Source organism: Dipodomys ordii, unplaced genomic scaffold, assembly GCF_000151885.1.
Source record: "Dipodomys ordii isolate 6190 unplaced genomic scaffold, Dord_2.0 Scaffold65, whole genome shotgun sequence".
Lineage (NCBI taxonomy): Eukaryota > Metazoa > Chordata > Mammalia > Rodentia > Heteromyidae > Dipodomys > Dipodomys ordii.
Window position 1 is genome coordinate 8,745,500 of NW_012267281.1, and position 11,829 is coordinate 8,757,328.

An 11,829-nucleotide genomic window follows, 5' to 3' on the forward strand; every position below is an offset into this window, starting at 1 on the left:
CCAGCCTGTCCTTCCCTTCCCCCCTCTCCTCCCCTCCTCTTTCTCCCTCCTCCCTGAGCAGTCTCTTCCTGCCCTCCTGCAGCCTTTCCAGAAGCACGTCTACTACCCGCTGGTCAGCAGCCCCGAGGGGTCGGACGCGCCCCCCGCGGCCTGCGCAGGCTCCATGGCCTGTGTCCCCCCCAGCTCGGCGTCGGGCCCCCTGCCCTTCTTCCAGTTCCGCCCGCGCCTGGAGAGCGTGGACTGGCGGCGTCTGAGCGCCATCGACGTGGACAAAGTGGCGGGGGCCGTGGACGTGCTCACGCTGCAGGAGAACATCATGAACATCACCTTCTGCAAGCTGGAGGACGAGAAGTGCCCGCACTGCCAGTCCGGGGTGGACCCGGTGCTGCTGAAGCTCATCCGCCTGGCGCAGCTCACCATCGAGTACCTGATGCACTCGCAGGACTTCCTCACGGCGCAGCTGCACGGCGTGGAGGAGCGGCTGCGCCTGAGCCTGGGCGACTGCGAGCAGAGCAAGCAGCTGCTCAGCCAGCAGGCCGGGGAGATCAAGCTGCTCAAGGAGGAGTGCAAGCGCAGGAAGAAGATGCTCTCCGCCCAGCAGCTGATGATGGAGGCCAAAGCCAGCTATTACCAGGTGAGGACAGGCGCTGTGCCCCGGCTCCCAGGAACCCCAGAGCAGCCCTGCCTCCCCTAAGAGGCCCTTTCTGTACAACTGTGGTGGTTTTGTTTTGTTTTTTCTTCCTGTTTTCAAAGAAACAGCCTTATTACAGCCCAAACAGTCCTTGGCTCCCACTGAAGACCCAATTCATTACCTTCTGCAAGCTGGTCAAAGGATGGAGAAATAGCTAATATTGCCAGCCATGCTCTATTTATTGAAGTGGTTGAACCTGCTGCCTCTTCATTGGGATCATGAGAAATCAGCTGTGCACAAATTGCTGTTGAAGTCAGCCCCCAAATGGCCCCAAAATATGATTTATTTTGTGGAGGTTTTTTTTTTCCCCCATCTCACTTTAATTTTTTTTTAATGTTTGCAAAATGACAAAAAAGCTGGACCTGGGAAGGTGGCTCAAATGGTAGAGCACTTGCCTTGCATGCATGAAGCCCTGGGTTCGATTCCTCAGCACCACATAAGCAGAAAAAAGCCAGAAGTAGCACTGTGGCTCAAGTGGTAGAGCACTAGCCTCAAGCTGAAGAGCTCTGGACAGTGCCCAGGCCAGAGTTCAGACCATAACTGGCCAAAAGCAATCAAACAAAAATGACAGAAAAGTTGTCAGAGTAGTATAAAGAGCCAGGCTCCAGGGTTCACACCTATAATCCTGGCTACTTAGGAGGCTTGTATCTGAGGATTGTGGTTAGAAGCCAACCTACAGAAAGTGGGAAATGGAGCTGTGGCTTAAGTGGCAGAGCACCAGCCTTGAGCAAAAAAGCTGAGAAATAGCATCCAGGCCCTGAGTTCAAGACCCAATACTGGCACACAGGAAATTAAAAAAAACAAAACAGTATGAAGAATCTTGATGTATCCTTCATCCAAATTCACCTTTTTTTTTTTTTGTCGCTTGTGGGGCTTGAACTCTGGGCTTGGGCGCTGTCCCTGCACTCTTAAGCTCAAAGTAAGTGCTCTACCACTTGAGCCACAGTGCCACTTCCGGTTTTCTAGTGGTTTATTGGAGATAAGAGTCTCACAGACTTTCCTGCCTGGGCTGGCTTTGAACCACCATCCTCAGATCTCAGCCTCCTGAGATTACAGGCATGAGCCACCGGTGCCTGGCTAAATTCACCAATTATTAATAATTTTTGCACCTTGTAGTATTTCTTCTGTTGTTCTTTATACTGTTATTTTAAACCATTTCACATCAAGTTATTGACTCCCAGTTTTCTCAGTATACTTCCTATGAACAAGAAATTTTTGTTTTGTTGTCTAATTTATTTTGATTGTACTGTGTTTGAACTCAGGGACTTGCACTTGCTCTATCACTTCAGCCTTGCTTCAGCCCTAAGAGTGCTAAGTTACATAACAATCATATTTATTTATTTATTTTATTTTTTGTCAGTCTTGGTGCTTGAACTCAGCCTGGGCGCTGCCCCTCAGCTCTTCAGCTCAAGGCTAGCACTCTACTACTTGAGCCACAGCACCACTTGCAGCTTTTTCTGTTTATGTGGTGCTGAGGAATCCAACCCAGGGCCTTATGTAAGTGAGGCAAGCACTCTATCACTGAGCCTCCTTCCCAGCCCTTAAAAATTTTTTTTTAAAAGATGATATGTGAAATTTGAGGAAGGAGGGAAACAAGTGACTGGCTGTTTGTTACTACACAGGCAATTTTCACATTGTGTTTTATATTTATCTCTTTTTACATTTTAAAAAGTTGAAGTAATGGTCTTATGAGTGCCATTATGATATCATTAATAATGATATTGTAATTACAAGAAAAGTCCTTATCTCTTAGGGGGCATTCTAAAATGGTTACAGGGGAAATATGGTTATCTATAAAGTGTGTCAGAAGAGTCCAGGAAAGAGGATGCACATGAAACAAGTTGAAATTCAGCCCAAAATATGAATCAATGGAAAAGCAGAAAAATAGTGATAGTGATGGGATTTTTTTTTCAGAACTCATTTTAGCAGATCACATATCTGCCAGTGTTGTTCTCATGTCTTATGCTGTATTCTGAGGATAAAGCCGGGAAGACGATGGACTGGAGTCCAGGAAGGGCTCTACCAGGTGTGGGGAACCTCTTTTGTGCCAAGTGCCAAAAATGCCATCTGGGTATTTATACCATCCTACTTGGGCCATACAGAATTCTCAGTTCAGGCAAGAGTGCCATGAATGAGTTGATGATGCTGAAGTGACTAATAAGAACAATATTGGAAGGTTCCAGAAAATACCAGAAATTTCCAAAACTATTCTTCATGGCCTGTGTCCAGTGTAGAAGGAACACCCTGGTTTTACATGTCCTCTGAATCATGCTTACAGTATCATTTGCTGGGACGGTGTTGTTGGGAGACACAATTCCCAAGAGATCATGGATCAGGTATCTGGATTTTAACTGCAGCTCACCGGGAGCACACTTGTTATATGCACTTGAATTGTTGCTTTCTTTCCAGTGCCATTTTTGTGACAAGGCCTTTATGAATCAAGCTTTCCTTCAGAGTCACATTCAACGCCGCCACCCTGCAGACTCTCGCCTTGGTAAGGAGTGAGCTCTCTTCTCAAGCTATTTTCTTCCTACATCCTCTTGCTTTTCTCAGTGAGACATAGTCCAGTGCATTATTTTTCAGTCCTTTTTAAGAGAAAGGCCCTGTTCCATCCAGGGGGCAAACACTGAGTCTCTACTATGTGCATGCAAAGCTCACAGCCACAAGCCAAATAGAGAAGTCCTGATCTCAACTCTTAGGTCGTAATGGAGGGGCTGAGGAGACGCACTAAGACAAACAGCGGAGAGACTCATTTCAAATGGTGGCAGATAAGATGAAGGTAATAAAACAAGAGAATGGGGAGGGATGATGTCTCAGTGATAGCTGTATTGAGAAAGTCATATCTAATCAGAGACTGCAGTCACGAAAAACTCCCAGTCTGGTGAGAGGCAGGAAAACCAGTATCTCAGGTATAGGAACACTGATGGTCAGGGACAGGACAGTGTGTTTAAGGACAGAAAGGAGGCAGAGGAGTTAGAAGCCGGATCACAGGAGGCCTTGAAGGCCTTGGCTAGTGGGTGTTTTATATGTGCAACCAGAAGTCATGGAAGATTTTTTTTTTCTTGGTCAGTCATGTAGCTTGAACTCAGGCACTTGAACCTAGGCACTATCCTTAAGCCTCTTTGTGCTGAAGGTTAGTGCTCTGCCACTTGATCCACAGTATCACTTCCAGTTTTTGAGAGATTAACTAGAGATAAGAGTCTCACAAGGACTTTTCTGCCCGGGCTGGCTTTGAACCATGATCCTGAGCTCTCAGCCTCCCGAGAAGCTAGGATTACAGCTTGAACCACCAGTGCTTGACTAAGTCCTAGAAGATTTTAAGTAGCGGGGGATCGTGATCTAATCTGTGCCATAAAATGAGTTCTGGAACTGCTGATGGAATAGATTGCAGGGGAGGTTGGAGGGGACAGGAGGCTGGTCAGGAGCCCAGGTGGAAGACAGAAGCCTGGATCACATGATCTGAACCCTCTGCCTGGGGACACATAAAGATGAAGATACATTTGTGTTGGACATAGAAACTGCAGAGACTTGAGTCTGCATTCTGAGAAGAGGAGATAAGCAAAGATGATCCTGTGGGTGTTTTTTAGTTGGTTTGTTTCAGTGCAGGCTAGGGGTAGAGGAAAGAGACTAGAAAGCATGTATCTATTGGTCATAGATACATTTTATCATACACAGAATAGATGGGCAAGTGGTATGGAGGTTTGCAGGCTGAGAACCCTCAGCTAGAGAGGAGAGTCTGGGAGTCACTGGATGACAGCTGGGCTGGCTGAGGTCATCTGAGTAGAAAACAGAAGAGCTACGGCCTACCTCAGCCTTAACACCAGAGCCCAGGAAGGACAGGTGGAGAGTGGAAAACAATATGTATGGGCCAGTGGAAGAACTGAGAAATGTACTGTTATAGAGAACAAGGGAAAAAGTATTTCAAGAAGGAGGCAGTGGTCAGGAGTGTTCCTGAGATAGAGAGGAAGATGCAGATGGAGCATTAGCCCAACTTGTCAAGATTTTTGTTGTCAAGCCTGACCTGAGTGAGCAGAGTTGAGAACCATGGGGGAGTGTCCTGGCTGAGCACAGGCGTTGATTTCAATAACGTTTGCTGGGAAGGTTGGTAAATACTCCAGGCTTTGACTAGACCAAAACCTGGGATCAAGGGAAACTTTTTTTTTTTTGTTTGATGTGGGAAGTATAATGTTTGGGTGCTAAGAACTACTCAGAATATAGAGTGAAGACAGATAAGAGAGACAATGCTGCGGCTCCCAAGAAACCAGTTTTTTGTTTTTGTTTTTTTAAAATTACTTGGTCTTAAAAGGAGAGACTCCAAGATCTCCTTCTCCAGGAGCAGATGAACCCATACAAACTCTCACTATGATATTCAGTGTTTTGGGTGTTTCCGTATATGTAAGTAAGTTGTTTATTATTCTCCCTCTTGGGATCGATGTGTGACCATTCCTGTTCCAAGCCAGGAAGATAACCTTTCCTTTGGATATCGCTATGCTTTGTTAGAAACCAAAACGAACAGTTATCAGATTCCATTGAGAAACCATGGACCGCTGGTATCCAAGTTAGCAATATACTGGAAAAGGGGGAACGATGAACTAATTTAATGAACCTACCATTCTTCCGTGTGCAACTGACCTTCTCTCTCTTCTGTTTCAGTATCTTACTCTTATCTCATACTCGTTTCAGAGGGTATTTCAGACTCTGAGATGAGTATTATTTCTTCAGGTCATCTTTGAGATTCTGACTTTCTACTTTGGTTTCCATCCCTTTCATGTCTACACTCACAGACACATGTATACCCATTCAGTCATGTGTACATCCTCATGTAAGTACATGTACATAAGTATTCTTCCCTTCACTTGTTTGATTCCTTTGGCAACTTTCCAGTTCTTCGCTTAGCCCTAGTCGTAAAGGGTGTTGTCTGGGTTTCCATCCTGAATGCCAGTCCTCTGCTTGCCTGAGCACTGATAGGAGTGTCCGGAGAGTTTGGTGGGAACTCTTAGTGCCGTAGCACCTGAAGAGGAAGCCTGTTCCCCAGCTAGACTTGGATAGGAATAGAGGGAAGCCCCCTCCCTCCCCATCCCCCATGGTACCACTGGGTCAATAGACTTGATGAGTCCTTGTTATCTTTATTGCTCCCTGAACAGGGCTGTTCTTACTGTCTCTATAGGATAATACAACCTCAATATAGTGATCCCCCCTCCAAAGTTGCCTTTTACAAACAATTCTTTGCCCAATCCTAGGAAGGGCTGTAGAGAAACACAAAAGAATAAAAATGTGCTCATGATCCGTAACCCCCAAATTACAGCAGTTTCCTCTGTTGATTCCACTTCTCATCCGTAGGACTGTACCCTGTAAGTTTTCCAAGCTAGAGCATCAGGTGAGTGTTGTAACCAGGTTTTCTGTCGCTACAGAGTATAAGACAAAGGCCCAGACTGACAAGCTGCAGAAGGAGATTGACATGTTGAAGGAGCAGCTGCAGCTCACCAAGTCTCAGCTGGAGTCTGCACAGCACGCCCACGCCACACGATTCTCCAAGGTACGTGGGGCGTGCAGCCAGTGGTGTTTTCATTGTATGTAATTATGTTACTCATTGGTGCCAGGGATTCCCATTGGTTGAGGACACTTAAGGGTTTGTCAGACTCCATAAAATGGGACTGTGTTTTGTAGTGTCATTTGGTTTTTAGTATTTTAGTACAAAGCATATATTTTATTCTCTGTGTTTCGAAGGTTTGGTTTTGGGTGGTGGTGTTTGTTGTTGTTTAAATTTTTGATGTTTTGTTGTTCTTGTTTTTAGATGCTAGTCCCAGGGCTTGGACTCAAGGGCCTGGACACTGTCCCTGAGCCTTTTTTTTTTTTTGCTCAAGTCTAGCACTCTACCACTTGAGCCACTGTACCACTTCTGCTTTTTGGGGAGTTAATTGGAGATAAGAGTCTCATGGACTTTGCTGCTCAGGCTGGCTTTGAAATGTGATCCTCAGGTATCAGCCTTCTGATAACTAAGATTACAAATGTGAACCCCTGGTGCCTGCTGAAGGTTTTTTTTTTTTCAAAAAATAAAACAACCGGGCTGGTAAGGTGGCTCAGTGGTAGAGTGCTTGCCTTGCATGCATGAGGCCCTGGGTTCAATTCCTCAGTACCACATAAGCAGAAAAAGCCAGAAGTGACGCTGTGGCTCAAGTGGTAGAGCACTCGCCTTGAGCCGAAGAGCTGAGGGACAGTGTCCAGGCCCTGAGATTAAGCCCCATGACCAAAAAATAAAAATAAAATAAAGTAAAACAACCCACATTTATTATTTTATATTGCATGTCTATGTGTCAGAAGCTTGGCGTGTGGCTGGCTAAAATCAAGGTATAGGCAGGGCCATATTCCAAACTTAGCATATTTATAGTTAAACCAGTTTGGCCCCCTGGTTTTAAGTTTTTTCTACCGCTCCGGGAATATAGTCTGTATTCATTTAGCAATCACTCCTGTTAATTTTATCTCCTGTTAACCACTAGTGTTGTTTTTCTGTGTATACCGGTACTAGAACTTGAACTCCAAGACTCTATTTCTTGCTTGGATTTTTCCTTTACCACTTCAGCCACGTTTCCACTTCCAGCTTTTTGATAAGTCTGTCAGCTTAATCCGCTCTGGATGGCTTTGATTCATCATGATTCTTCAGATCTCAGCCTCCTGAATAGCTAGGAGTATCGACTGAGCCACCAATACCTAGCACTACTAGTGTTCTTATCTATCTTCCTGAATTTGTCTGGTCTGTATATATTACATAGAAGTAATCATATAACCTATAACCTTTTTATGTTTGGCTTTTTTACTTAGCAAAATGTTTTTGAGATTCATCAAAGTTATAGCATAATCAATAGTGTGTTATAATTTTTGCCTATCTGCTATATAAATTCAGAGAACACAAAAAGTTAGAACCTTTTTGCTTCCATGTAGACATTTTAAGGGATGTAAGGACGTGCTGTGTGCTGCTGCCTTTAATTTGTGCACAGGCCTGCCATGATATTTATTTTAAGCCTAACTGAAAGAATCAGTATTAACAGATAGCCTTGAGGGGAAGCTATGACTATTCATTTCAAATTTGCAATTTGCTTCTTTAGCAGAACTGTTTAAAGCCATGTGTTCACAATACTTTCAGGAATACGAAATGCAGAAAGCAAAAGAGGAAGATTTTCTGAAGTTATTTGATAGATGGAAAGAGGAAGAAAAGGAGAAACTAGTGGATGAAATGGAAAAAGTCAAGGAGATGTTTATGAAGGAGTTTAAAGAGTTAACTTCGAAGAACTCAGCCTTGGAATATGTAAGTACCAAAGCTGGAGGTCCTCATGCTAATTAATAGAGGCCTTGAGATGGGGCATTAGCCAGGCATTTGGGCCAGAGGATTATAAGATACCATGCCATGCTCTGGTGCAGGTTCCCTGAGTCCTTGAGTCTTGGGTAAAAGACAGACAGGCTAGGAAAGTTATTTTGTTGAGAAGTGGGAGTTCAGGCCCTAAACTCCAATAAAGACCAGTCCTGGGTGCATTAGAAGAAGGTCCAAACCACAACCTCTTCCCTGGGTTTGGGAGTATTTAGGTTGATTCAGACCAGTGTGGGAGGAAAAGGAAGCTGAGTCAGAAGGACAGAGGGAGAACCTCTCTTTGCTTTAGGAGGTTGGGTTGTCCAACACAAGCAGAATTATGGCTAAATGAGTCCCCAACCTGTGTGGGAACAGCATTGGCCCCAAGCCTGGATGGCAGACAAAGCCGCACCCAGCAGGAACTGGTCCTTCATCCTCAGTGCCAGTCCTCCCACATAGAATTCTAAACAATGGGATCTCGATCTGTCATCCTTAGGGGGAAGATTTCAAACGTGACAGTATTTCATTCTGATAAAAGTATAACATCAGTACCAGTGATTTTGAATTTCATTTAAATAGCACTTGCTGGAAATTCACAAATCCAGTTTGCCCAAGGAAGGCTGGGAGCTGGGGGATTAACCATGGGCTCCCTCTAGTGGCCAAGAAAGGTTTAGAAAACCAAAGTGGAGTCCAATTTTGGTACTTTTTGTTGTTGATTGTGGGGCCCGAACTCTGGGCCTGGGCGCTGTCTGTCAGCTCTTCAGCTCAAGGCTAGCACTCTACCACTTGAGCTATGGTGCCACTTCTGGCTTTTTCTGCTTATGTGGTGCTGAGAAATCGAACCTAGGGCCTCCTGCATGCAAGGCAAGCACTCTTACCACTGAGCCACCTTCCCAGCCCTGAAGCCCATTTTTGAATGACCACTAGGTCCTTCTCCTTGCTCTTCAGTTTTCACTTTGATACTCTTTTGCTGCAGGATCTTTTTTTTGAAAGGAACTCCGCAAGGCAAAATTTACTTCTGCACCATCAGCCAAAAATCAAGCAAGCAAGCACACAGAGTGGGCAGGCTGCTCCCTTTTTATCCCTAACCCAGCAGGCCCCGCCCCTCTGCTGCTATTTGCTGAGCTCAGGTTCACAGTCTGCAAAAGGATGTGGTTTTAAGAGGGTGTAAAATTCAAGGAACTTCTATTTGGTTGTCTTAATGAAAGGGCTGAGAGAAAGGAGGTAATGGAACTAAAATGTAATTAACAAGGGCCAGGCCACAAAGCCAAAGCAGGAAACCCTGAGGAAAATTCTTTCCTCCAGATTAACGGAAAGGAAGCTTTGATAAAAAAGATGCTTTTGATAGAAACTACTTTGATAGAAAAGATGCTTTTTCCTCACTGGTGCAAAGTGGTAGAGTGCTAGCCTTGAGAAAAGAAGTTCAGAGACAGTGCCTGGGCTTGAACTCATCAAGATCAGCTCGCAGACACAAGCAGGATTGTTCCTGTGACTGATCAGTGCAGTCCCATGTTGGCAACACTGAGACCTTGGATTTCGATTAATTTTTTCTTTATTGAGATTAAGTACACAAATTTCACAGTATTATTTCATAGTGATACTTAGCTAAAGTCACCAACCCATGTTAACCTTCACAAAGATCATTGTCATTATCTTCATCTACAAAGCTTATGAACTCTACAGACTTTAACAATCAAACAATTTCTTCCTGGATTTAGATTTGTGTGTGTGTTAGTCGTTCATGGGTCTTGAACTCTGGGCCTGGGCACTATCCCTCAGCTCTTCAGCTCAAGGTGAGCACTCTACCACTTGAGCCATAGCACCACTTCCGGTTTTCTGGTGCTTGGAGATAGGAGTCTCACAGACTTTCGTTCCCAGGCTGGCTTTGAACCGCGATCCTCAGGTCTCAGCCTCCTGAGTAGCTAGGATTATAAGCATGAGCCACTGGCGCCTGGCTTTGCATTTAGATTTTGAGGTTTAAGAGTGTATGTTCCTATTAGCAGCTAATAGCTAGGGGCCTTTAGACCTACTTGAGCTCTGGCCACCGGCTTGCTTGACCCCAGGCCCCAGGTCCCTTACCCTCAGTGAGAGGTATGGAGCCTGGAGAAACTTGGCGCTCTTCCTCTCCACCAAGGTCGTATGAGGAGGTGCTGCAGTCACCTCTGAGTGACAAGGGGACTGGTGTCTGGGAAAAAAGGAGGTAAAAACTGGAGGCTTTGACATCCTATTAAATCACAATTTACTGCAGGAACTTGCCAAAGATGCCAGATCACATTTAGTGGTTGGGTCACCCGAGGCGAGGCTCCTCTTGTCTGTGCCAGGCTTTCCAGTGTTGTCTTTGATGGCCAGAATAACTTAGGAATTCTCTGCGAAGAGGAATTATTGGGTGTACTCCTCGTGATTACACTGAGTTTATAAGACTCTCTAAGATTTCCTGCCCCAGCACATTCTAATGGAAAAGACCAGAGTTAGGAGACACAGGACAGTCACACCAGCAGTGGAAGCTAAAGGAGTGTTTGGAAGGAAAGCCAGATTTCAAGCATGGCCGCTGGCTCTCCAATTTTATTTAATATTTAATTCTGATTGAAGTATAGTATTGCTGGGCGCCAATTACTCTCACCTGTAATACTAGCTACTCAGGAGGCTAGATCTGAAGATCATGTTTCAAAGCCAGCCAGGGCAGGAAAGTCCTTGAGACTCTGATCACCCATTAACCACCAGAAAACCGGAAGTGGCCCTTTGTCTCAAAGTGGTACAGCTGTAGCGTTGAGCAAAAAGAGCTCAGGGACAGCTGCCAGGTCCTGAGTTCAGGCCCCATGATACACACACACACACACACACACTCTCTCTATCTCTCTCTCTCTCTCTCTCTCTCTTCCCTCACACACAGATAGCATTGTACCACTAGTTTTGAATATTCTTTTATAGCAATTGCTGGAAATCCAGAAATCCAATTTGCAGATCAAGTCCAACATAGGTACATTAAAAGACGCCCATGAGTTTAAAGAAGATCGTTCCCCACACCCCCAGGACTTCCAGAATGTGATGCAGCTGCTGGACAATCAGGTATGAAGTGGGGTAACCACAGTGGATGCCTTCCTTGCTCCTTTTCTGGGGGGAGGGGGATGGCTGGTACCGATGTTGGACCTCAGGCTCTGGCTCTCACTTGGCTTTTTCACTCAGTTCAAGGCTGGCCCTCTACCACTTGAGCTTTTGTTGCTTAATTGGAGATAAGAGTCTCCTGGATTTTTCTGCCCAGGCTGTCTTTGAACCTTGATCTCTGCCTCCTAAGTAGCAAGGATTACAGGTGTGAGTCACGAGCAACCGGCCATTTATTGTCTTTTATATAATGGTATTCGGAATTCAATTCAAAGGGCCTTGCTCTTGCTAGGCAGGTGCTCTAGCGCTTGAGTCGTGTCTCCAGCCTTTTTTGTTTTGGTTTATGTTTTAGACAGCATCTCACCATTTTGCCTGCCTCAGACTGAAATCATTCCATCTTTACCTCCCATAGAGTTCAGTGTTAGATCTGCAAACAAATCACACGCTTTACTCTTTCACAGGAAAGCAAGTGGACGGCTCGAGTTCAAGCTCTCCATCAGGAACACAAAAAAGAGAAGGATCGGGTAAGAGAGAGAGATTGTATGTGTGTGTGTGTGAGAGAGAGAGAGAGAGATTGTGTGTGAGAGAGAGAGAGAGAGATTGTATGTGTGTGTGTGTGTGTGTGTGTGTGTGTGTGTGTGTGTGTGAGAGAGAGAGAGAGAGAGAGATGCTGGGGTTGGAATCCTGGTCTTCATAC

General features: G+C 45.1%; 1 protein-coding gene across 1 annotated transcript in view; it reads left to right on the forward strand.

Moving 5' to 3' along the window:
• The first annotated feature begins 163 nt into the window (after positions 1–163).
• Positions 164–11,829, forward strand: part of Dzip1 (DAZ interacting zinc finger protein 1) — a 49,017-nt gene continuing 37,351 nt past the window's right edge. Inside the window, exons 1-6 of the mRNA XM_013022968.1 lie at positions 164–634; positions 3,101–3,185; positions 6,103–6,227; positions 7,833–7,994; positions 10,995–11,099; positions 11,594–11,656. Coding sequence (XP_012878422.1) covers positions 164–634; positions 3,101–3,185; positions 6,103–6,227; positions 7,833–7,994; positions 10,995–11,099; positions 11,594–11,656 — 1,011 coding nt within the window. The remainder of the gene's footprint in view (positions 635–3,100; positions 3,186–6,102; positions 6,228–7,832; positions 7,995–10,994; positions 11,100–11,593; positions 11,657–11,829) is intronic.